This window comes from Zootermopsis nevadensis, unplaced genomic scaffold (assembly GCF_977971745.1).
Source record: "Zootermopsis nevadensis isolate Lab colony 2312 unplaced genomic scaffold, Znev_1.0 Znev_ptg000011l, whole genome shotgun sequence".
NCBI lineage: Eukaryota > Metazoa > Arthropoda > Insecta > Blattodea > Termopsidae > Zootermopsis > Zootermopsis nevadensis.
The window spans coordinates 4,259,023-4,286,238 of NW_028259143.1; the positions used below are offsets into that span (position 1 = coordinate 4,259,023).

At 38.1% G+C, this 27,216-nt stretch overlaps 1 protein-coding gene across 1 annotated transcript in view; it reads left to right on the top strand.

Moving 5' to 3' along the window:
• Positions 1–27,216, top strand: part of Msp300 (Muscle-specific protein 300 kDa) — a 134,845-nt gene that overhangs the window by 79,073 nt on the left and 28,556 nt on the right. Inside the window, exons 82-103 of the mRNA XM_087347119.1 lie at positions 331–612; positions 844–1,056; positions 1,419–1,748; positions 2,368–2,491; positions 3,151–3,347; positions 4,459–4,794; positions 5,449–5,724; positions 6,054–6,377; positions 6,661–6,969; positions 7,112–7,450; positions 7,659–7,841; positions 7,965–8,087; positions 8,597–8,748; positions 21,635–21,809; positions 22,672–22,785; positions 22,954–23,148; positions 23,270–23,449; positions 23,606–23,752; positions 24,059–24,217; positions 24,750–24,962; positions 25,700–25,849; positions 26,206–26,316. Coding sequence (XP_087203245.1) covers positions 331–612; positions 844–1,056; positions 1,419–1,748; positions 2,368–2,491; positions 3,151–3,347; positions 4,459–4,794; positions 5,449–5,724; positions 6,054–6,377; positions 6,661–6,969; positions 7,112–7,450; positions 7,659–7,841; positions 7,965–8,087; positions 8,597–8,748; positions 21,635–21,809; positions 22,672–22,785; positions 22,954–23,148; positions 23,270–23,449; positions 23,606–23,752; positions 24,059–24,217; positions 24,750–24,962; positions 25,700–25,849; positions 26,206–26,316 — 4,632 coding nt within the window. The remainder of the gene's footprint in view (positions 1–330; positions 613–843; positions 1,057–1,418; positions 1,749–2,367; positions 2,492–3,150; positions 3,348–4,458; positions 4,795–5,448; positions 5,725–6,053; positions 6,378–6,660; positions 6,970–7,111; positions 7,451–7,658; positions 7,842–7,964; positions 8,088–8,596; positions 8,749–21,634; positions 21,810–22,671; positions 22,786–22,953; positions 23,149–23,269; positions 23,450–23,605; positions 23,753–24,058; positions 24,218–24,749; positions 24,963–25,699; positions 25,850–26,205; positions 26,317–27,216) is intronic.

Consider the following 27,216-nt stretch of genomic DNA (forward strand, 5'->3'; position numbering starts at 1 on the left):
CTACCAAAGCATTACAAAATGAAGGCTTGTGATTGTAATTATGCTAACCCTTTCATATATGGCATGTGATTGGCTTGTCACAAAAGTTGAAAAGGTTTTTGAATTCAATTTCAATAGGATGTTAAGAACTGATTATAAACAAAAGTCAAAGGTTTCGTAGTTGATTGAAAGAGTGATGAATCAGATCTGAAGTATTAATAATTGTTTAAAATAATTAATAGGAGTTCTACTATCCTTAGTTTTCCCCCACCTTCCATCCAGAGTGTGTCTTTAATATGCTGTAATGCAAGTGAATGTATAAATAGGAATTACTGTTTATTATTCTTCCAGCTGACACAAGTAATGGGAAAGAAACAAGCAGCACAAAGTATAATTGAGGAGTACAGAATTAATCTCCAAGATATTCATAGCTGGTTTGATTCCCTGATAAAACAAATGGAAGTTCTGGACAAAGGGAGTGGACTGGACTGTATTCATAAACTGGCTGTTATCTCTGAAATTGGCTCTGAGTTTGAGAGTCAAGGTCCAAGAAGAGTGGATGAAATCAAACGTTTGGCCAATGCCGTAATTGATGTTGTTAGTAATCTGGATTCTCAGCAAGTTGAGGAACAGGTAACTAAAGCATCAGTAGGTTTACGTAAACTAAGTCAAGGTGTCGTTCAGAACTAGATGTACTTTATTATAAGGCACTGAAAGTATTATATTTGGAGGGATGTGAAGTTTCAATGGTTGAAGATTTTTTTAAGAAGTGGCTATGGCTTGTTGAAGGTATTATTGAAAGACAGTATCTGTTACTTAAAAGTGTGACAAATTGTACACTTAACTTCATTTTCATGTTTTCAGTTGAAGTCAGTAGAAAGAAGATACAATGACATTGCAAAGAGAATCCAGCGTAAAGCACAGGTGTTGGAAATGACAAATAAAGGATTAGAAGGTGCTTGTCAAGAAATTGAACAAGCTAGAGAATGGATTCGAGAGAAACTGAAGCAATTGGAAACACAGCCACCAGTTGGGTTTGAGAGCAAAGTCGCAGATGACAAACTCCAATCTCTACGAGTAAGTTTTTACCTTAAATAACTAAAACACATTAATGTCCATATATGTAATACTTTATTTCCTAGTAAAATAGGATCTGGAATGAATATGTACATTGAACAGAGCATACTTCTGCTGCTGCTGGTTTTATTGCACTTGAACACTGACTGTCATTTCATGTGGTGCTTCTGGGCTGCCATCTGCCCTATCATTTTGTAACTGTAGAGGGCTCAAGCAGATTATCCCAGCATTTCAGTAGAGAAACCTGTAAGAAAGTATACCTTATATTTCAAGTGATTTTATTATACTTCTCTTCTATTCAATTTTTATTCCCTTTTTGTGACTTCGACTGAGAAGAATAATTCTTACATTGTGAACTTCAGGCTCTCCTGAAGGAAGCAGAAGGCAAACAGGTGTTGCTGGAGACACTGGAGAAGCGTGTGAACAACATGCAGACAGAACTTGAACCTAGTGAGCAGCAGCAACTGGAGAATGGGCTGAAGAGTCTGGCATCGGAACAGAGCGAACTTTGCTCGAAGTTAAGAAGTGAAATTGACCATGTGGGAGCAGGGGTTGAAGCCAGGAAGAAGTTTGAGGCTGATATGGAGGCAGTGCATGCATGGCTTAAGGCCAAAAACAGTGAGGCTAAGAAGTATGCTGGATACCTTCCTCTGAAAGCTGTGGCCGTGGAGAAGGAAATTCAGCAATATAAGGTATTGGAATAAGGACCTCTTCCATTCTGTTAAATCTTGCATAATAATTTGTGTTCTTGTTAAGAACAAGAAGAACTTGTTTTCATGAAGTAAAACTTTAGCAGACTGAATTTCTGACATTCAATCTTTAATTTGTGAATTTTTTTTTTTTTTGGGGGGGGGGATCAGATTTTTCTAGTTTTTCTAGGACTTCTAACTTTAGCCTCGACCCTTATCTGCAATTTAAACAATAAGTTGGCTTCTGGATGTGGATAACTTTGTAATCAGTGAGGTATATAACCTGCACCGTATCCAGACTGACGTTTGGTGTCAGTGTATTTTGTATCCAGTGTGTGCAAGGGAGAAGTCAGTTCTGTCCATGTTGTAAACCTGACCCCTGTCTAGTTCCATATTTTTAAACTGCATGTTTTTGTCTCTGTGTCTTTTGTGTTCCTTAATGACATGGTTCTCAGCCAAGAGGAAATCATATTTCTAAAGAGCACTCGGACTGAAATTTGATTTATTGCCAGGATCTTTGAAATCCATTTTGGATTGCAGTTAGATATACAAAGATAATTAGGATAATTCATATCACATTTTATATTAAATTTATGTTAATTAATTGTAAAATAAATTTTAGGGGTTTGAGAATGACATCAAAGACTTCAATGGAAGCAAATTGAGTGAGATTCAGAAACAGTCAAATGCTCTACTGAAAGAATGTAGTGAACCTGATAAGAAGAGGCTACAAAATATCATCCAAGGTATGAAATAAGTGAGCAGACAAATTATAATTAGTGGAATATAGTTATGGTTGCTTGGAGAGTAATGTATTTAAATTAAATTGACTCACTTTGCCACAGTGATTCTAGTGTTCATAAGTTTAAAATATTTTAGAGCATAATACTGAGGAAAATACAGGACTAAAGAGAGAGAAAATAAGTGGGGAATGGGGAGAATTAAGTAATGATTAAAGTCTTCTCTTTGTGTGTAAAAGTTTGTTAATCAATGTTATATTGAGCTGAATAGGCTCATATGAAGTGCATACAAAATTTTATTGGAGAAATAAATCTTTTGAAAACAGCTACTTTGAAGACTGCACTGGAGATGGGATGAAAATACTTAAATGAAGATTAGGAAATAGATTATAGTGATTGAAATGGCTCCAAACATGAAGAGACCCAGAATGAGGTGTAGGGATCAAGGTGTTACATGGATGGAATGGGTCTGAAGACTCCAACTCATGAAGTCGAAAAAAGAATAATTGACTCTGAATGTGGTTTATTGAGGTTTAAATTTTAGCATAATCACATATTCAAGTCCTAAAGAGAGTCATTTTTCATTTAGTGTTTACTGTTGAATTATACTGTAATAAAACATCTGTATTAATTTTTCTGCTTTATTACATTTGCTCTTCGTCCAGCTGCAATTGATGAGTATGAAGCTCTGAAGAAACTTGCCGACAATAAATTGGCTTCTTTAATTGACTTACTGCAAGGGCGCAAGCAATTTGAAGCAGACATAGACAGATGTCAACAGTGGCTGAATGAAGCAGAGGTTGCTACTTCGGCTGAAATTCGAGCACCAAATGTCGGATTACTTGAGGAACAGCTTTCCAAGGTAAGTGCAAGTTTAATTTGTTTACAGATGTTCATGATTACCTTCATCATGTGGTAATAGGGTATTTAAGCTCCTGTACTACAGGGCTGCTGGCTGAACTTTAACCTGGAGTTAACAAGACCAGCTTGACCTCAACCAAAGCACCACTAACTTCTGTGATCCTAAAAATGAATGTGTTTATGGTGAGAAGACAAGAAACTAGCCCACAACTCTGGCTCACTGACCTTTTTCAGGCAATCTTAACCCTTTGCCAATTTAAATATTTCTTCTTTGCATTGAAATGCACTTCTTTAAGTAGGACACTTGGGATTATTGAATTGTATGAAGAAACTAGCTGAGTTAAATATACAGGTTTAATAGAAGAGAAAGTAAGCTGTGTTTAATGGAATGTGGCTTGAGAAGGCCTGGTTTAAAATGTTACTCGTGTAGAAAATTTTTGGTTACTTAAAAGCAAATAAGGGAAACTGAAATATTGTTTTAAGGACTAAACATTTTTTATGGATCTAACTCCATTACTTTAAATAAAGAACTTATGCTGCCTGCTTTACTTTAAAACACTTTCATCTCTATGGAGATACTAGCAGTAATTATGAATTAATATTGTTTTCAACTTGATGATCGTGTGCATAATATTGTAGTACAGATTCCCTTAAAATGAAAGTTTCCAGATTTAAGCTCAAAATTCTTGACTTTCTCCATGTTTTTAACTTATAAGAAATATGTAAATATGTTCATGATTTGTGTCTGAAGTGAATAACCAGGCAGTCTCTAGATACAATCGTTTGTTAATTTGTGAATGTAATTTTATCTTTCCATTGCTTAGTCATTCCAAAGAATCAATCCAAATCTAAGGCCCTGTGCAAGATTTTGTAACATGGTAGTTTTTTTGTGGTGACTTGTTAACCCCTAGCTGAAGGATATAACCTTGTCTGCTACCTGTGATTGACTGTTAAAAATATTTGCAGCTACCATCCATATTGGAAACTACTTCCTCCATCCACAACCACAGTACATGCTGTTCCATAATACAGTTACAAAGGACCTATTTTTAAATTTTTAACTGTTTCTAATTTTATTCCAAATTATTTCTTATGATTGGTTGTTGTTTCAGTATGATAAACTGAACGATGAAGCCGGTAAGATAGGGGATCAGATTGAGTTGATTATTCAGCAAGGTAAGGCCATCCTGCCAACAGTGAGTGCGGCAGATAAGATGACTCTATCCGAACAGCTTAATGGAATGAAAGATAAACATGGTCGCATCTCAACCGTCATCCGTGACCGATCTGACGGTCTCAAAGGTCAGATCGAAAACTGCAAAGAAGCTGCTGCTAAGGTTGAAGAGTGTGTCAATTTCATGAGTGACATTCAGAAAGAGTTGAAAGAACTAAACCGGCCTGTCGGTAGCAAGGTGGAAGATGTGCAGGGAATGCTTGCATCATATGAGGTGTGTAAAACATTTATTTTTTCTTGTTAATAGCGATAGACTGGGTGTTGAGGAGGATATTTGGGCCTAAGAGGGAAGACGATGGGGCGTGGAGAAAACTGCATAATGATGAGCTTAAAAATCTGTACTACTACCCCAGTATTGTCAGGGTGATTAAGTCGAGAAGAATGAAATGGGCTGGGCATGTAGCGCACATGGATGGGACAAGAGGTGTGCACTGGGTATTGGTCGGGAAGCCTGAGGGGAAGAGACTGCTGGGGAGACCTAGACGTAGATGGGAGGATAATCTCAGGCGGGATCTATGGGGGATAGGAGTTGAAGGAGACTGGATTTTGTTGGCCCAGAACATGGTCCATTGGAGGGCTTTGGTTAATTCAGTGATGAACCTTTGGGTTCAGTAAGCCATCTAGTTAGTTAGTTAGTTAGTTAGTTAGTTAATAGCGATAGAGCTGCACGACTAAAGGAATTTGAATTTATGGCTTCCTTTATATATGGAGTGTTTTTTAGTTTATGTATTGTTTTGTATATTGTTCTTTAAATTAGCTATCTGCAAAAGAGAAATGTAGTGTATTATCATAAGGTATCAGGTTTAGTCATTTTATATGTGATTGTTCACTGTTAAATAAAATATTAATTAAATATTAATGTTTGCAGAAAATTCTGGCTGATTTAAAAACAAATAAAGTGAAGCTTGGAGATCTGCAAATGGGAAATACGGGCGAACTTCAAGGAATCAACCAGCAACAGGACGATCTAATTCAAGCTATAGAATCACAAATTGCTAAGTTGCGTCAGTTACTGCTGCTACGTGAACAGTTCATTGCTCTCATCACTGAGATCATGACTTTCATTACTAAATATACGGAAGTGGTGCGTGACATCGAGAAAGGAGGACACACCGTTCAAGAGAAAATAAAGAAATATGATGACGTATGTATTTTTGCATATGTTTACTAGATAGAAATTTGCTGTAGCTCAGAGAGTTAACCCTTACACTGTGGATTATATTTTAGTGCTTAAAAAAATAATTTTATGGTAAAAATCTGGACTCATTAAGAGGGTTTGATTGTTGTGTATGTATATAAATAAAAATCACAAAAATGAGCAACACATCCATCAAATACTAAATTTTATAACTGCGTAACACCTTTTTGTAATTTTATAAGTGCTTAAAATTGTGAAATATCATAAGTGTGAAAATAATTCCCAAAAATTGGAAACTTTCAACAGCATATCTCAGTTCTATCCATTGGTTTTAGGTGATTGTAAAAATCCAGGAATGTGAGGCCATGTTGGCATCTGCAACTGATAAAGGGCAGCAGATAGCCGCTGAAGGTTCGGCTGTAGACCGTAACAACGTGACCGAGCAGTTGCAGTCACTGAAGCAACAGCTGCAAGCCCTAAGGAGGGCAGTAGAGAAACAACGAGAACAGCACGAAATGGCTGCTGCAGAACACAAGAAGCTGGCTGTTGAGTTAGAAGCCGTACTAGACTGGCTTCATGCCAACGAGGCCACAGTCAGATCAAGACCATTGTTAGAAAGAGATCCCGCTAGTGTTCAGGAACAAATTCACAAACATAAAGTAAGTTACTTGTAAAAATTTTTTGTGGCCTAATATACCAGGCTGTGTCCAGAAGAATGCCAAATGAAGTTTTCCTTATTTTTGCTTTAAATTATTTCATAATGTGAAAATTAATAATTATATTTATGATTGATAACAATACTGTGTTCTTATATGATAGCTGGGACTTGCTACGTTATGTTGGCTCGGTCAGGGATCTTTAAATCACGGTACTACCGTAGCTTTATTTTGCGTAACTGACATATAGATTTAAATACAATTATGATTTGGTTGTTTTAATTAGGCACTGGCAGAGAATGTGAACAGTTACTTGGATCGAGTGCGTGCCGTGCAAGAATCTATTCGACATGAGGAAGGAATGCCTGGTTCCTTAATGGAGCAAATGAGTGAAGCAAATTCCTTACTTTCAACTCTTCCGCAAGAATTAGAAGAACGTGGTAAATATCTGGAGACAAATCGGCAGCTGCGACTCGAGTACGCTGCTCTCAAGGAAAATGTCTACGCGTGGGTCAAAGAAGCCGATTCCAAACTGCAATGTGGGAAGCATGGAGTGGACTTTGAGAGTGTAATCAGAGATTTAGAACAGCATAAAGTGAGTACACAAAAAATAATATAGGTTATGTTTATTTCCTTGTCCCAGTTATTAAAAGTTACTCATGGGTGTTCTCAGTTTTCACAACATGAACATTAAAACAATTGATGTTGACGGTACTGAAAGTGTTTGTTCTTTATAGATATTTTTCAGCAGTGAAGCATCTATCCGAGAACTAGTGTCACAGCAAATTCAGCAGGCGGCAGATCGTATTTGGCCATCATTAACAGGTTCAGAGCAAGAAGAGTTGAGCCGCGAACAGCAGCAACATACGCAGCTTCTAAAGAACACGCTCAACTCGGCTCGATCTCGCCAAGCTCAGCTTGAGCAAAATGTAGAAATCTGGCGAGACTACTGCCAAACTTTAGATAAAGTCAGATCCGTACTTGCTCGTACTCAGTTCTCAGATGAACCTGTCACATCACTTGCTGGACTACATTTCAATATTCAGAAGATAACGCACGCACTCAACGATATCCATGTAAGCCATTTCTCTTTATTTTATAAATAAAAGTCTGTCATGCCTGAAGCACAGTAATGTTGAAGTTTTTTGTCTTATATTTATGATATTTCTTGTAGATCTTTCCATTTATTTCAGTGCTTCTATTTTTAAATTTTATATGTGTCTCTGATTACTTGTAACCATAAAGATGACTTGTTAGTCATTTGATTCATTTCCTTCCTTTCAGAATCAACAGTCCGAGATCGACTTGTTGAATGAACGGGGGCGTGAGATCACTCGACAGTCAGATCTTGCAAACCGTGAATATATAGAGAAACAATTAACGAACATTAACCAAGAGTGGAATGACTTAGTTAGTGGCCTCGAGAACAGACGAGACACACTGACAAAACTAGCTCAGCACTGGGAGGTGAGCTGATTATGCATAAGCATTACATTTGGACGCTGTAAAGACATGAATGCTTCGCACCAGTGGTATTTATTAACGTATCTCTCTTGGCCGAATATTCTGTAATCTTTTTATGTTCTTTAGGAATTTGAATCCAAGTGGCAGTCGTTTGAGTCTCTCATTTCCGGTAACGAGGAGAAAGCTCGGCATATTGACACCGTCGTGAGATCAAAAGCTCAACTCAAGGAAGCAAAGCAAACTATCCAGGTAAATGCTGCTAGTTTCTAACTATAGGATAATACAATAGGGGAATTTAAAAAGTAAGCTTAATATTAGAATATTTTTGTTGTACGATTTACAACACTGCGGAGGCCCAGTCATTCCGTAGCTCAGGGTTAATCAGTGGCGTGCTGTGAGTGTGGTTCAGTTGTCCAAGATGTAAAGATGATTGCTACACTGGAGATTTGCACCAGGGATGAGCAATGTTAGTGCTCGGTCTTGCAGACGCAGATCCGCTACCATCGACACTGAATACCGCATATCACGGAACAAAATTTTGTTTTTAATTTGCAGTTGTCTGACAAAAATAAAATTTAAAAATATAAGAACCAATGGAAACATGGTCCAAACATTTGGATTTAGAGGTCTAAATTACTGAATTTCATCTCAAACCATATAAATTTACTGATCATTTTAAGTTTTCATGAAAAATGATATTACAATATTGATATGTGATTTTATGTTACTTTGGTAAAAGTTACACTTGCACTGTACAGGAACTCTTGTCGGAAGTGGAAGGCCAGAGATCTCTTCAAGCAGAGGTGCTGTTTTTGTCAGGGACCGTACTCACCTATCTCACAGTTTTTTCCGAACCTTCCGCTCAGATGCTGAAGGGAAAATTAGATCAACTGACTGATACATACAAAAAGTGAGTACAAAAGTTTGAATTTTTTTAGTGCTAAATGAAAACTTGAAGTAGCGTTTTATTTACTGTATTATTCCAGGATTTTTCCACTGGTGTTTAATTCGGGGGGGGGGGGGGTTCCGCAGTGGCCGCGCGGTCTGAGGCGTGGGCCTTGTGCCGCTTGGTCGCTGGGACCATGGGTTCGAATCCCACTCAAGCCATGGATGTTGTGTTGTGCTGTCCTGTGTACAGGTAGAGGCCGATCCCTCGTCCAAGGAGTCCTACTGAATGTCTACAGATCGAGCCAACGAAAAGTTGGGACCGCAGTGCTCAGGCACTTGAAGAATGGGTCGTTCCCAGTATAATTCAGGGGTAATTTGATCCTGATTTTGTGAGAGTGGACACTGTGTCCTACTTTTTGTCCTAAAGTTTTCACTGCTGAAGTCTTCGTCTTTTGGGGACGAGCTGTGTCGGATGTTGATAATTATGCAGCATTTTGGGAAACACTCCAATTGCGATCTTAAGGTTTAATTTTTAGAAGCCTCGTGTAGGGTAGACAGGAGGTGGCAAGTGGGATGCGATGGTGCTGATCGGTGGGGCAGAGGAGTTTGGCTGACCGGGTATCCACGTTGTGATTAATCAATCAAGTACCTTGTGTGATTGATATGGTACAATGTAGCCTTGTACCTGGTTACCATCATTTTTGAGAAATATGTCATGCCCGTTGTCAGGGCAATATGTTCCCTCAAAACAGATCAACTTCTTGACTGATGTAAGAAACTCACATTACAAAATCAGTGGTTGAACCAGTAATTGAAATTATGAAACTTGAGTTTTGATGTGTTTATCACGTAAATACGAACATGTCATAACTGCAAGGTTCAGTATAAATATTAAATAATTAAGCTTTGACTTTGAAATTGTATTTTCTAGGCTACGTGTTCATGACCTACCACGTTCATACAGAAAATTACGTAGAAATTTGATTTGGTTTGTCATGTTGTTATTTCATTCTGTAAGTTCCCCCTTTTAATATTCGGATTGCCCCTAATTAAATACGCTGTTCACAGAAGATTTTAAACGTCTTGTTCGATAGATACGCGTTGAACCAGCTGACTATATAAGTCTATCAGGAGACTATCACGGCTGTAATATTCCGCATTTCTCTTTAACGAGACTCACATGCCTACGACACACTTTTCTTATGATCGAACTTTGAATATTTACCAATCATACTTAATGATTCATCTTCTAAGTCTTTCAGTGATTGTATCTGCCTACAGGAGTACTCTGTACTCCACTCACAGTTTCTGCCAATTCCGCTGCTGACTGTGTTACGCGTAAGACGTTGGTCTATTCTTAGCACATTGCACTGCTCGCAAGCAACGATGAAAGTCTCGTAATCCAAGAGATGTTGCCGAACGTAACGGGAGGCAATTTGACAACAATTTTTGTGTGTTCCACCGCATTTCTCCACAATTTAAGGGAAGTTACGAACATTTACGTGGAATGTTATGAACGCGCGTGTTTTAGAACATGACGATATAGGTTTTCTGGGTTGTAACACTATGTGGACGTGCAGGTAGATACCAAATTTTGGAGAAACTGACTTGATGGAAGTCGGAGAGTTCTTGTAAATACGATAGAATGAAATAAATTCGGAACCTTTATCTTTTAGTTAAATTGATGCTGTGCTAGTCCTGCCCCACTCTGACCTGCTTTTTACTCTGCACTTAGATCCTACCTTCTGCTATTTTAAGGGCCAATTGGCGTCATTCCAGAGTGGCATATGTCATGCTATTTGGAATATGTTACGTGTTGGTGCTTGTTAAAAGGGCTTATGTCAAATGTAATTTCTGCTTACTTAAGCCCTTTTTACCAGTTGTAAAAGATACAGTCTATAACTCTCGTGAAATGGGAATGAAAATAGACACGTGATGTCACACATCTTGTCAGTGCTCTGCGTGGACCCTAAACAACAAAAAAGATCAACTGTGCTGATGTCATTGCTTATTCCTCCTACAATGGCCAACTATTATTTATACATTCAGTGGTTATTTTTGACATATAAACAAATATAACTGTACATTTCCACCGTTCCCTCTAACAAGTAATACAACGTAACAGAAAGCACGAAATTGCATTGAAGCAAGAACGCGACAGGAGTTTTTGGACGTTGTCCATCGTCTGATGTTATAAAACACGCGATGCTTCGAGGACTGTATTATAACCGTCCACACTCGTTGTTTTGCTCCAACTAACTCAGGGTCGCTAACGGGGATCGAACGCAGAGTAAAGTTACAACTGCAATTAAAATTCAGTATATTTATTTAGTACAGGTAGTCCTCGATTTGCGTCGATTCAGAATAACGCCGATTTTGAAACCAGAAAGTCAGAAAGTGGAAAAAATATATTTTACTGTTATTTATAACGTTTTACAATGTATCTCGAAATGATTCTTATACTAAATCGTAATTCTTACATCGCTGATTTTGAATAAAAATTATAAATACAGTCATCTCTGCAATTACGTATGTTTCGTTAACGCGAATTTGCTCCAATGAGATCGATGAATCGGTAAAATCTGTTTGTGAAATGCAAACTTTTGCATATGCGAGTTTGATCTTATCCAGTTTCATTCCTGGCGCTTTAAACTTTCAAAGGACTAATTTAATCTCTGCGGAGTTACCGGAGTTATTTTTACTACGCGATTTTCTATAGGTCGGCGTCTTACATGAATGCAACTATCGCATAACAGCAGAGATGACTACGCATCAATCACATGAAAGAATCGTGGGGATCAACGAATTGCCGATTGTAAATGTATAAAATATATTTTTTAAAGTTCCTTTATTTTATTTACGTTATTTCAGAGCTTTAAATGTAATGCCATTATATTACTCGTCAATGTTTGGGTGCCGGGAACATGTCATTGACTTCCCATTGATTCACGTTATAAGAAGAGTTTCAATTTACGCCGATTCCGTTTACGCCGGTTCGTTCAGGAACTCATCCCCGGCGTAAATCGAGGGCTACTTGTAGTTTCTTTTAGAGAGAAATCTTGTCTCTCTCCTTCGAGAGACTTTCTTATAATTCACTGGTCTCATTCCTTCAAGAGACGCACTCACGAGTCCTCCACCTGGTCTCCTCCGTAGAAGAGATAGACGTCAATATTATAATCACTTCTTTGTTCAAAGGGACTTCACCACAGCTCGCCAACGCACAATCGTAAACAGTTTGATAACAAGAATGATGAAAGCAGTGTAAGCATACGGACGTCAAAATAAAGTCCGTCCTTGTCTTCAGATGTAGTGAAGGGGGCACCTAATCTGTGGTGTCCGTTAGAATGAGCTAATCTCAGTCATTCAATCTGACAACTCAGAGAAAGGAGCATTCACTTTCACGACACCAGCAAACAGGTTTCCATTTTATGAATTCAGCCTTTACATTCTAATCGGAACCATATTTTTAACGTAATACGTGATAAAGTCATTTAGAACCCTATCTAGTGAGTTTTTAGTTGCTGGGTGGTTCTTTGGCGTGTTTGGTTATTGATCAGCTGTTTTCACAAAATCTGCATTGGGACGTGTCCAGTTGCCGCAATCTTATTTCAGGAAGAGACATTACTAATGTAATGCGAATTATTCTTTGTTATCATCATAACTGTTATGGTTTTGCACACCGATGTAATGATTCCCGGAACAGTCGGTCTTTTAATCAAAAGGCGCTAATGGACATCGAGTTTCATTCACGTGCTCGATTTTAGAACATTAACGCTTACGCGAATCATGGACAGCGTCACCCAATAGGGACGGCCCTTTGCTGTTCGAAATTCTTTCAGCCACCCATACATAGGCAGCATGGCCTTTATTAGAGGTGATTAAAAGTGTATTGTGATTGCGAGGAATTAAAAAAGTACGTATGACGAGAGAACTGTGGAATGTTGACATAGAAACTGCGACTGCATTGGAGTAATTTGGCCCTCCCTGAAATTTTCTGCCCTAGTCTCAATTTACATTCCGCGTTTTTAACAGAAATGGCAACTCAAGTGATCTGATTGATTTCAATGACGTCACTCGAAGTTGCTTTTTTGTTGTTGTATATTGTACCAAAATATGGAGGGCGTAGGAAAGCTGCCTGAGTTTGCCCTTTGCATGACACATACCTCATGAACAATCTGCAATAAGACATGACATAATAAATTTGTAACATTGTGCAACTCTCCTCAGATAAACTGCTCGTTTATTCCCACATCACGCAGCGTATCCAAACTTCCAACCCAACGTGAACCTGGTGCTGTTACGAGGTGCGATCGGAAAGTTTCAAGACTGTGTCAATAGCGGGCGAACCGGATGTAGTACGAGCTTCTGCCTTTAGGGGGTGCGGCCTACATTCATAGTGAATCAGTGTGCCAGCCAGCATCATCGAATTAGCATTTGTTTCTTAGTTACGGGCGTTTTGGTAGTGCATTACACCGACCCTCCTGCGATTTCGGAATGGCGTGTGCATCAAATTTTGCCAAAGACTCGCCAAAACGGCTACGGAAACCTATGAAATGCTAAAGCAAGCATTTGGGGAGTCCGCAATTGGTCGTGCACAAACTTTTGTGTGGCATTCACGTTTTAAAAATGGCCGAACCTCTGTCGATGATGACGAGCGTTCTGGACGACCATCTTCGAGTACAACGCCCGAAAATGTTACGAAGATTCGGCAGGCCATTCACGAAGATCGACGGATTTAGCTCCGTGTGACTTCTTCCTCTTCCAAAAGATAAAAATTCAGCTAAAGGGAAGGAGATTTGAGACGATAGAAGAGATTCAGGCAGAATCGCAGATGGTGCTTGACAGGCTGACAAAGAAAGATTTCCAGGGATGCTTCCAGGCTTGGCAGCGGCGCTGGGATCGTTGTGTTCACTCCCAGGGGAACTACTTCGAGGGTGATGGATGAATTTAATACCTGAGATAAGTGTACGGGTTTTTATAGGCGCAGTCTTGAAACTTTCCGATCGCACATCGTATAAGCATTCTTGTTCAGGTGGTACGTCTGTTCAAGGGCGACGTCTTCAGACATACGAAGGGTTGTTGGTTTTCTGGTTGTAACGCCGTGTTCACTTGGCAGGAATCGAACCTAGGTTTCCTAGCGCTTAGGCCTAGGTAGTGGGCTATACCAAGTAGCTATCTCGGCTTTTATAGAGCGTCGAACCTGACGCACTTGGTATGTGTTCAAAGCATGTCTGTCTGGATTCGGTTTTATGATCCCAGAAATTTGAGCTCGTCCTCGAAAAGTCGATTGATAAATTCCAAGTGGCTTAACCATGACTCATCATCGTAAGACTTTAAACATGACGTAATCGCCAAACACTTCAACACTGAAATCTACCGATCACCTCGTCATGAGTTTATTCATACACGTAAATTGTGGTTTCAGTGTGCTGGATTCTGATGAATTTTTTATGCGGAATGAAACAAACAGCTTGCAAGATTTGTTCAGATATTTATTTAATATGTATCGATAGTGGATTTCCAACTGGTGGAAATTTTAGCGTGTTGTACGTCTTGTCACAGCAGATGCATTAAGTACGAAGCTGGCTGTAGAATTGCGGAAAGGTAAAATTATATTTACATTTCTTAATGCTTTAAAATGGCTGCTGAGGTATACGACACGCATCGTAAAAGCTCAGGAATGCAAGATACATATAAAACGTATAACGAACAACGTCATTGATCAGAACTCGTTCGTAAATCGGGAGTTCCCTGTACAGGGGAAGATTTTTTAAGGGTAACAATTCTGCAGCTGTTTCATTATAATGTGAAATTACGAAGTTTTAACAGAGATGTCGGAAGTGTTTTAATAGTGTGCGTAGTTTGAGGGACACAATAGACCCCCCCCCCAAATCTCCCACTTGCATCTGAAGCCTGAAGCTCTCTGGAGGTTTTTATTTCAGTTGTATCTTCCAAGTTGACCTCCACTAACACTTCTATTCTTTTCCGTTTTATTCCCCACGTGACAGAATTTGGAGGTTTGTGTCCTGCATGTTGCATTCCAGCATCTTCAGTGGCTGATGCGATGATGTCGAAAAGTAAACGTGATGTTCATGCAAACAAAATGAACGAGCCTTACTGTGGAGTGCGCGTTTGAATAATTTTATCATATGACGTCAGGCTGTGTCATTTGCAGAACAGACCAGTGTTCGGTTAGTAATTTTGAGCCGGGGATCTAGAACCCATCTGTCTGACCGGGTTGAATAAACATTCAGTACGCCAACGCGGTGTTTCAGCTGGTTTAAACTTCGTGAAGTTTCCCTGTGCTTAATTAAGCGCCGTGGCTTGAAGCTGGAACCGATAGAAAAGTACAAGTCACAATGAAGTTTAATTTTATCCTTCTAAATTGGTAACAAGTTGCCGAGGATATGGATTCACTGGCGCAGGAATAGTGTGTGATCGATCACTCGATCGTATGTGTGATCGATCACTCGATCGTTCGATCGTATGAGCTGCCATCCCTTAAGCCAGCGTCTCTCAGCTGCGAGCTTACTATTGCAGATAGATTTTTATACTACTCATTGCGCTTTGATTTGTTTTTCATGTACTTGGTTATAATAACATTGTAAAAATATGCATTGGTTGCATAAATGACACCGGCGGGCCTCATACCGCCCGGGGACCGTCGTTTGATAACCCCTGTTTCACGCCGAAATAGGACTCAGATGCACTCCGTAATGTTTAAGCAGAGCGTCGTAAAAGATATGTCAGCACGCATTCCGTTGTTGTACGTGGTGCTTGCCTGGCTTACCGCTGATATATTTCTGTTTAACAGAAGAATATGTAAATATTTACCGACGGTCAGTATGAACCGGCCCCCTTTTCATGTATTTTTTTTTAATGGAAAGATAACATTCGGGAAGTAAATAAGCTAAAGGCAGTGATGACGAAAGCTAGCAGTAGAAGACTCATAGTCGTGACTGTGCAGACAGGTGGTGGGTGGTTCTGAAGACAGAGCTGTGTTGATGATCCAAGCGGCTTGCAGGATAACCTTAAATTCTTATTTTAGTTTCAAGTCTTGGCAACTCGATTAGTGAAACATTAATGTGAAGAGTTTCCTTACTAATTCGTGCTCGCGTTATTGTAGATTTTCAATGTTTCGCTTCGACCAGAAAGAGGGCGGATCAATGTTGAGTTACGAGTGAAGTGACAGGAAAGGCATTAGGATTTCTAGGCGTTTTTCATGAAATATTATGTTGATATCAAGTGAGTTGAAGCTTGTGGTGGCTTCTGATTTCATCACAGTTTTCGTTCCGTTATCTGTGGAAGTGAATAATCGTAGAACACCGTAGTGCCCCGTGTATTGTTAGCGACGTTCGCGATAAACATTACAACTGAACATGGAACGAGTACAGCACATCAGTTGGATTAACGACTGAACTCTAGCAGGTAGTTGAATCTCCACAGTTAACCTGTATAATTAGATAACATGTAGTTGTTACCAGAGACTGCAGTGTTGATTTATGACTCGTGTAATGTTAATTCCACTTGAAAGATAGACGCACATCTGCCATTGTAATCTTGTCTAGTCACGCTCGTATCATGTATGCATCCATTTTGATTTCGGCGAATTGTTGAATAAAGCATGACAGAATTCCTCGTGCGTTTTGCAAATATTCTCGGAAAGAAAATGTTGACCTAAATTATGAACATAGATATTCACAAAACGCGAACTCTTCTTACTGAAGTTAGTGCTTCTAGAAATGTGATACTTGTCGCGGACAGAGGACACGCCGTGTGTCTGCAGTCGTCCAGCGCAGGCGCCCGCCCGTAACCGGTGGGTGTGCCAAAGATTTACCAGAAGTAAGGGTGTCTGCAGTGGCGCCGAGCAAGGTCTCATTCAAAACGCTTCGAACTGCCGGACGAATCGGACAAAAAACTGGGTGGCTGGAGAAGTGCGTGAAACAGGAGCTGTGATCCGAACATTTTGTGATTTTATACGCAAGAAATATTTTGTTATAGCAGTGCATTGCAATTACAAGGTTATGTACGTATGAAACAGAAGTTGCAGCTGCAAGGTTCGTATCGATTTCTACATACAGACCATGAGACAGAGTTTCTTTCGGCTGGAGATGGGTGGGGGGGGGTGGGGGGAGTTCAAAGTGTTTTAGGGGATAATATGGTGGAAGATGTAGAGGGAAGAGTAATTTTGTGAATACTTTTGATTTCAGATTGTCACGCAATTTCTACCCCAGCATAGAAGTTGCTTTACCCTCTTGGTATTTGTCTTTCGACTCTTTCTCAGGGATGTTACTCGATTTGCAGGTTTTGCCAAGTGCAACATTGCAGACGTAGGGTAAATACAGTAGAAAAACGTATTGAGTAGTTTTTTGATTGAATCCGTCATTTATATTAATTTAAATTTGTTTTTTTTTTGCGGTTAGGATGTTCGTTGGGTGTGACATTGCAAAACATAATCGCAGACACGTGTTCGAGCTTTGGATATGTCGATGGATGAAACTTGCATCGATAAAGAATGTTCTGGACTAGGTGGTTGGTCCTTTGCTGCATATTCGAAAATGCAATTTGTTATTGTATGATTTCGACATGTTGATTGTGGCTGAATACGAAAATTTGGGCAGAATAGTGTTAATGTAAGAGTTGTTATGAAGTATCTGCTGCACCTGAACACATCTGTAGTCTTTTTTTATCCATATAGCTAACGCTTCCACGCCTCGCGAAGAATCGATTACGGTCCGTTGCATGATGGAGGCGACTTTCTTGTACAGGATAAGCACAGTCCAGTGACCATGTTCGTTATCATAATTTATGTTGGTGTAGTTGGATAACAAAAACAAACTTTCGACTACAAAGTTTTATATTTGGCCTGGTTTTACCAGAAATAATTGCTCACCATTTCTCTAATTAATTGTAAGGTATTTGCCATGGACTACACTCGTCTGTATTCTTCCAGAATTCGGTCAGATTTGGTGGTATAAAGATAATTCAGCTCTTTATTTTTACGTGCTGACTAAGCAGCTACAGCCGAACACCGAAATTTGTGATAATAATGCACTCCTTTTTATAATAATATTACTATAATTGAGAATTAATACCGATAATTATTGGTGCAACTGAAAGCTTATCGCGATCATTTTAAAAGTATTCATACGATATCGATGAATATTCCAGAGGGGGCCTACTAAAAACGGCCATTCCGGGAACAGAATACATTTTTAGGAAGATGTGGATATAACATTTCATAAAGTTTACATAAATTTTCCAGACGCTGCTGTATAATGATGCAGCAAGGGCAAATGTTAACGATAACTTGTCATTTGCTCGCCTGATGAGAGCGTAGTGTTTCGCGAGCTAGTCGTAGTTGTTGTCAAACGAATTTTACGTCGTTTTCTCATTTTTTGAAATTATTTTAATATTATGATAGTCCAATAGGAGTCAACTTATGTTGAGCATATGTTTATTTTTTCCGACGATTTATCACTACAGGTTTCAAGATCCTGTTTTGTTTCCGTGGCTCGAACGTACGAATTTACCACAGGTGCCATTTTGATTTCATGTTCGGAAATTCTATAACCCATCTTTTTGCATATTTATATTTTTCTCTATCTGTCCGTCTGTGTATCCGATCTTTCAGTCTATCCATCCTTAAGTCCATACAGAGAACTTCGTAAGGAATTGTTTAATAATCGTCTGCACGACAACCTATGAAATTATGGCTACTAAGTTTGTTTTAATACTAACCTTACCTTACGTAGGTACATCACAGACAATCAGCAATGCAACGGACAGATTCGTTATGAAGTTGGTATGAGTATGGTATTGTTACTGTAGTTAAGGCAATTGGAGGTAAGAAATATGATTCCACATTTTATCAGACACCTCACGTATTCTGCGTGGATTTTGGCAGCATCCTTTTGGAAGAGGGGCTCCAGTCGAATTCTGTACGACTCAAAAAACTCGTGGATCGCAATGTTAGCCCTGTATAAACCTGTTCACTGTTTAAGCATAGCTTAAAATAAACGTTTTCAAGTCATGTGATTGCCGCGCCTGAGTTTTAGGCTCTAACATGCTGGAATAAATATTGGAATTTGGCCGAGGAATGTTTTAGAACATATTAGACACCGCTATAATACAACAACAAATTGTACTGCAATTTTATATGTACACACGTGATTGGAAACCATAAAAATAACTGCATTGATGCCAAATAGGTCTTGTCTCCCCTGGTGTAGTCAACAACCAAATGAGCTCGAGATACTTTTAGCATCAAGCGGTGTTCTTTTTTTTCGTTTTGGCATGTTGGCAAAAGCACATATCAGCAATATACAGACAGCCTGCCCGGGGACTATCAACTGTTTCTGATATACCATTCAGCAAATTCGTCCGGTCATTTCGGTTTGACGTTTCGCGACTGGGTTTATATGCAAACGCAAATTCTTACATCTAGTGTTTGCTTCTTTTAAAATTGAATCTTCTTTCGTGTTTTCTGCATTTCCAAATCAGAACGTCAGTGATCAACACTGGCGTGTTCTTAATACCCTTGGATTGTAGTGAAGTTTAGGAGTGAGTGCAAGTATTTTCGGAGTGAATGTGGAGTAGTTCTGTGTTTTTAGCAATCTGTAAAAGTTTCGCTTCTTAAGGAGTGATTTGAACAGTTTAAGAGGGTTTGGTCAATGCAGTTGGTGACGTGCTTTTGTTGACGGAATGAATCGCTTGTGGAAACAACATTTATTTTGTGAAGTGAGTATTCCGTGACTTTTGTGACCACAGTGTCCTCCCCGGGCAAGTATTTATCTTGTTACTGCAGTAGGACAGCTTTAATGAGAGACCTTCGTTGTTAGCGTTCGTTTCAAATAGGAATAGAATTTTTACGTATGGTACTAGTTTCTGTTTAACACAACGTAAACAAATGTTGCAAAGGGCACATCCATGTACGAATATTTGTCTTTATTACCCAAAGTTTGTCAGAATTCATGCCATGTACGTTCGCTATTACTGTTATTGAGCATTTGATATTGTAAATTTTCGCATATTCCTTTAAACCGTCCTTCGTTTGTTCTTCCGCTAGTCTGTGAAGTTACCTGTCAACACTTTGTCAACTGTTGGGCTTGTCCCCCCCCCCCCCAAATCTTTAACGCTGTGTTTTTGGGGCCAGAGGGTTTATACACTCTCCTCTGGTTTTCTTTAGACAGCCTTTAACGTGCTAGTTACGCGAATAATTACGAAGAACGCTAAATTGGGATCGCGCTTCTAAAATGAACGATATTCGAGCACATTCGATTCTGTTAGGTAATTTACCAGAAGCTAACGTAGAAAATACCATTTATTGAAGTTAGTTTGTTTAATTCTGTGTTGCGACGAGAAGGTCGACAGAAAATGCGATTGAGGAAACCTTAAATCGCGGTATGTAATGGAGAGTGTTGTTGCAGTTTTGTTAATGTGAGTCGTAAACCAATGTATGAAAACTTGGACACAAATGTATGTTCTGTGTTTTGTGATGTAAGTTGGAATGATATTTTAAAGTTATAAACGTAATTCTATTTGCCTGTGGTTCCATATTCCCTGAGGTTTTAATTCTAATATGTTCTCATTACTAATTATATGTACATATTTTTCGTGATCTCTTGCGAAGAATCGACATTTCTGCACGCATATTTTTTGTCTTAGAGAGTAGATTTTCAGATGGAGTGACACTGCCTTATTGGACTGGCATGTTTCTTAATTTGTGGTACTGTGTTTGTGAAAAATATTCATGTTACTGTTTTCTTTGTCTCTCTCGTCAACATGTCACCATCTCTTGTGGATCCCTGTTACAAGAGACCTTGAAGGTTGATAACAACTGTCATACACGGGGTGGACTTGATTATGAAGGAGAATTATAGAGGTCCATAAAAGATAATTTAAAAGTTTTTATATACGTCTTGTGAAATCTACATTGGACACGCTGATGTCCTTGATGTATTGAATGGTTTCGAATAGACTGTAAATCTGTTTTCCGTCCGTCCCGAGAGCCAGTGGACGGATTTGGATGAAATTTGATGTGGAGGTAGTGGCCAGAGTGGGAACTATCGAACACATGAGGATATTATGTATATTTCGGTACAGATTACTCTTTCTGGGCTTGTTTGGTCATCCTGTAATTACTTTACAGCGATACAAAATTGTTTGCACAATGAAGAGACTTGGATTTTTTAAGGATAAGGGAACATATTACAAGAAGCCAGCTTAAGCCCGTTATGATTCTTTCTCGCCATGCTTCTCACTTAATCATTATATGCGTGCGCCGAAGAGTAAATGGGAAGATGACATTAATATGCATTTGGGAGAAATGGGTTTCAGAATTGAGAATTGGATTGACTGACCTAGTGTGCAGACCAGTAGTTGGGTTTTGTGAAGCTGATATCAGGGTCTACTGCTCAATTTGTACAAATGTCAGATAACTGGGGATATTTGTGTTTAGGGCTTAAAAAAATCCCGTTTTTCTGTTTCGAGTTAAAGTTTGTGAAGGCCCAAATTTGTTTATTACATTATGTGTTGATTAAATGCCTTTGTTTTTCAGGCTCTGAAAGATTGTGTAGTCGTCTCGAGTATATTTAAAAATATATTTGCTTTATTTCAGATGGACTTCATGTACAGTATATTGGTGGCTGATTTTGAATTTTGTATAATAGTTGATATTCCTGTGTAAGTGAGTCTGTTATAATTGAATTAATTTTTTTTTTAAATTTTTGTTACAGGTTTTGAGTGATGTACTTTGTAGTTCTGATTTATATAAAATTAAAGAATATTTTGTAAAATACGTATACAAATGTTCATTGTGTGTCGCCCTAGGAGTTTTTTTTTATTTAACTGTGATGTATATGCAGTAAATATTACATGTAATTAATAGCAGCATTTTTTAATTACAGACTTGTTGATTTATTGAGAAGCAAATTAAATAAAAGCAACGAGGACTTGGACACAGTAGAAAGTATTGAAGCTGCTGTTGGAAAAGTCCAGAAAAATTTGCTTAACCTACAGTCTGAGGTGCCAGCATTCTATATTTGGGGGGAAAACCCAGATACAACTGAATCACTTTTGAAGGTACCTATGTACTTTTTTTATCATACAGGGACATCACAGAATTTAAGCTTGTTTACCGATATTTGCTGTCCAGGTTTAAGACTTTTTATGGTGGGGATCTATGCTAAATTTTATTTCGGTGTATTACTTCGTTCAAATTATGAGCCGGGATAGCTCAGTCAGTATAGTGACTAGCTACGGGCTGGACGGCCGGGGTTCGATCCCCGACAGGGGCACGGGATTTTTCCTCTAGCCCCTGCGTCCAGACCGGCTCTGGGGCCCACCCAGCCTCCTCTACAATGGGTACCGGGGTCCTTTCCCGGGGGTAAAGCCGGCCGGGGCGTGATGCTGACCACTCACCCCCACCTAGTGCCGGGGTCAAGGAAGAGAGGAGCTATACCTCCACTCACCCCAAACGCCTACATGGCGTATAGTGGGACAAACTTTACTTTACTTCGTTCAAATTACACGAAGCTCAAATAAAATATATTTTTATAGAAAAAGGCTTATTATTAAAAAATACTGTCGTAACATTAAATGTAGATCACATCAAGATTGATGTTTTTTTTTGACGTGGTTAACAAAATACAAAGGAAATTGCGTGCTGTTAACACACAGACACAAAGACATGAAATCGTTGTTTCTTGAGTCATTTTGAAGGGTTTATATATTGAAAACTTGTTAAAGTATGAATAAATCAGAAGTTTATTTAACGTTTGGACATTTCTCTAGACTTTGTCGTGCAGGGAAAAGTTTTTCATGGTGGGGATTGTAAGTGCTGTGTTTTTGAAGTTAAAATAATTACATTTAAAGTAACGTTATTGTATACAAATGTCTGACATACGTGTTTGCAGTGAATAAATAATAATTTTTATATTCTTAGGGTTTGAAGTCTCAGGTAGAAGATTGTGTGTCTGAAGGAAAACAACTAATATCCAAAACAAAAGACAAATATACCACAACACAGCAGCTCGTTCCTATAGATATTGGTCAACAAGTAAGTTTTATTTATATTTTTAACTTGAATATAACTCCTTAAGTTGTTTTTCTTAAGTGACAGGTGTAGTTGGTTTTCTGTTTATAAAATTAATTGTGTCATAAATGAAATTAACTCATTATTATAATTTTTTAAAGTAACTAATGACAATTAATGGCGTGTATGTAGTTATCTTCATTGGAGCTTCTATCAGAGACGGTATCGGGAGCAATGGAGGAAAAAGACAGAGAACTGAAAAGAGCACGGACTGTGCGGACCGATTACAAGCGCGACGTCGAAGAAGTTCAGAGCTGGATTCAAAATGCAGAGCTTAAATTGCAGGATCGATCAGTTGAACCACTTCAACTGAAAGAATATCTCACGGTAAGAGTATGACTTTTATGCCTGGTTATCGCTGAACTTTGAATGAAAATAAATAATTGTATGTAATGTATATAACTGTTTGTACAGTACAAATATTAAATGTATTTGTTCTGTCTTCAAGGAAATACAAAATGAAATCGGAGGTGTCGGTGACAAATTGGATTGCATAGCAAAAAGTGGCCGCATAATCATGGATCAAACTAATAAGGAAGATGAACGAGATCTGACGCAAAGCACAATTAATAGTTTGTCGGAACGGCTGGCACAAGTCAAGTCCTGGCTGGAGGAGAAAAAGCTCCAGGTATGAACAATTCCACGAGACCGAAAGCGTATAATTTCTTAAAAACTGGGAGTTAAATATGATGTTACGTGCCATTCATATGCAACGTGAATGACGACATAGGTAGGTTGTATCTTTTTGTTGTCCCACCATATTTAATATTTCGTGCTGTTTTAGGTTGGAGAAACACTTGATTCCTGGCAGCGGTTTATGACATTGTACAAGACAGTAAAATTGTGGGTGGATGAAAAGCAGACGTTCTTGGCAGAGCCCGTACAACTCAGCAGTCTTATACAGGCTCGGCAAAAATTGCATGATTATTCTGTGAGTATCGTACATAATAATCATCTTTTTTGTCATCACCATCACAGTCTCACCACCTCCATGACCATAATCATCATACTGATCTTGATTATTATTCTTACTGTTATGTTGAAACAGCAAAGAAAATTGTCTGATTTGTGTTCCGTTCAAAGAAGGTTCCTCTCGCTCTTTCACTTTTAATAATACTTCTAATGATACTGAGTAAAGACTAAGAAACTTATCATACAGTGAAGTGTACGGAGTTGTTTTTAGATTTTTGTTTTACTTTAATGTCTTTCATCTGGAAGGGTTTTTAATTCATTGCAGATTGCATTGAAGAGTTGTAAGCAAATGACCAAGAACCTGAGTGACATGAGTAAGGAGTTAGAGACGATTAGCCAGGTAACAAATGTGGGAGATCTTCCGGAGAAGTTGGAGGAGGCTGAAGAAGCTAAGGGTGAAGTTGAAAGTCAGCTCCTTGAAAGAGTAAGTAAATTTTGAATTTGAATAATTTTGTTATTTTCACAGATGGCTTATTCATGTGAAGATTGAAAACATTCATACAAATGCTTTGTTACGTGTTGTTCACTAAGTCGACAGTTTCGAACATGATGAAAATGTCTAATTTATCACAGACAGAATCAATTTGTAAGTTACATGTTTATTGCAAAAATGGTAGAAAATAAAGTAATATTAGCACCAGTTTTAACAACAGCAGCAATATCGGTTATAAAAACAATCTATAAAATATTTACAACTACCAGTAATAAATAAATTCTGCCTCGAATAGGATTTGATCCTGTGACCATCTATGCACGAGCCCTTCACTCTGACCAATAAGCCAAATTGTCTTACATTAACTGAGTATAACTTTTTGAAATCACAAGATTTGTACGACTTGGAGTCTGTGCAGTAGGAAAGTAGGCCATATGATTTATTCTAGTAACTCTTTATCATCTGTGATGTTTGTGTTGAATTAATCTCCTAATGTATATTGTGCATATGCTTGGTTTAAAAGAATGCCTTACTGCAAGAAACAAGTGAAGAATGGGAACAATGTGAAAAGAAGATGAAAGATGTGCGTTTATGGATTGACAAGTCTCGCCAAGCTCTGGAATCTCCACAAAACAAAAAGCGACCACTTCGCGATCAGCTTGGTCTCCGTGAGAAGATGATATCGGATATTACTATACAGAAAACTAAGATCTCCATCTCTGTAGAAAAGCTCCAGGTACGCTGACACCGTCCGTTTTATAGAGGCATCTATGATTTTTGTTGGTAACAGTTACTGGTTCTGAGATTTGTATTAAATTATTTTTGAAGAACATTGAAAGAAATGTGAATACTTCAGACAAGTTTAAAATTAACATTTCGTGATTTGCATTATGCCTGCCTGATTGACAGGAATTAACTTTTTTGAGTTGAACATTAATAGAATTTATTGCAGTGTCTTAGAACATTGCAGAAATGCATATAAAGTTTTAGATGGAAAACATACACTTGGAAGACATAGATGTACATGGGAGGATACTATTAAAATGTATCAAAAATTAGATGCAAAGATGTGGGTTGGATTTATCTACTTTAGGTTAGGGACCAGTGGCAGGCATCCATGAACATGGTAGTGAATTGAAGTTGCGTAAAAGGTGGGGAACTAGTGAGAAAACTATTAGCCTCATAAGAAAGAAAGATCTTCTGTACTCAGTTGGTTACAAAACATTGTGTGAAGACATACAATGATTCTTAATTCAGTGTTCGTTAATTAGATGTTATTCTTCTCTTAATTTTATGATTTTTTCCCTTATTCTTATGTACTCAAACTAAACTACATTTTTAAGGACTAATTTACAGTTATCATCTCAATATTTTTGTCCTGGACTTTGGTCGCAGGGTATGTACATATTCTTTAATGTATATTTTAAACCAATATCTTCAGGTGCATTACTAATGTGATTTTCATCCCAACAGCTGCATTTTCGCTCTGGTGTTGGTGGTGATTCAAAAGTAACTGAGGCCGCAGAGGAGATTATCAAAGAACTGGACCAACTTACGGGCATTGTAAAAGAGCAGGCATCAAGTTTAGAAACATCTCTTGCTCAGCTAGATCAATACCAGCAGGTAACATCTGATAACAGAACTGAGGAACATCAGTTATCAAAATATCCAGTCATCTCATTTAATACCTAGCTTATCTTTAATCTTCTTGTTTCATTCAAAGTGTGTTTCGTATCTGTATTGAGGTGATAAAAAGCTATATGTGAATTTTATTTTTTCTGCTTGTACCTGCAAGTTTTAAAGGATCAAAATGTTTTCATACTTTGATTGTCAGAATTTTTGTCCTATACCAGACATTATTAGCATAATAGACCAGTTTCTAAAAATTTTAGATTGAAATTGAACACTGTTATTTTGTGTTGTATACAGTAGAGATTTGTTATGCTACTTCAACTTACAGTAATTTATTTATTTGCTAGGAAATTCAGCAACTAAGGCAGCAGATAATCCAAGTGGAGCAGCAGATTCGTGTCGTCCTTAGCCCTACATATCTACCTCATGACCGCGACAAAGCTGCGGAAGAACAAAATGTGAGTACCATATCAGCATAATTTTATTCTGGTTCATGAACTAGATCGAAAGAGGTCTGGTATAGCTGTGATGCATATCCTCCACAAGATTAACTGCAATATAATATAAGTAAAGGTTTATGAATTCTGACAGCTGGAAGGAAATTATTACACAGGTTTTAATTTTACTCTAGGAAGTTTTATTTTGTTGTTGGCATATCACTTCAGTAATACTTCTTGTTTGTTCATGTGTCTCCACTTTACTCCACGTATAATGCATATCTTTCAAGATTTAATGGTAATATCACCTGTATAACCATTAAGTATTGTTGGTTTGGTGAGTGAAATGTAAAGGCATATGGAATTATTTATTTACTGTTAAGGAAAATGGAGGGAATTTAATTCAAAACTGCTTTAAAGCATCATAGGATGAGGTTTGTCCACATGGAAGTTTTATTGAACAAATAAAACATTTTTGACAAAATTATTAAGAAAAGTTATTTTACATTCAATTCCATTTCCTGTATAGGCAAATTATTAACTTTTATCATCTTAGCTTGAACATTATCCAGTACCCCATGCATTGTACTAGCATACCACCAGACCATTAACTCCCAGTTGCAGTCTGGGTGCAGCCCATAATATGGGGGTTAAATATCCTATTCCAGTATGATAAAATTTGAACAGTGTCTACAAGTTTAAATATCACTTGAATAAAGTCAAATGACAATTTATTAGGAAAAAGAAAGGCTAGAAGCTTTGGCATAATTAAATAATATGGGAATTACTAGAAAATTAATTTAAGTAACTGTTTGTACATGTCTGAGATAGTTTTGTTACCTGGGTCTCTTAGAGATTGTATGAGATTCAGTATTTGATTTATTTTCCGTGCATATGCCTTGTGTTAATTTTAACTGTTAT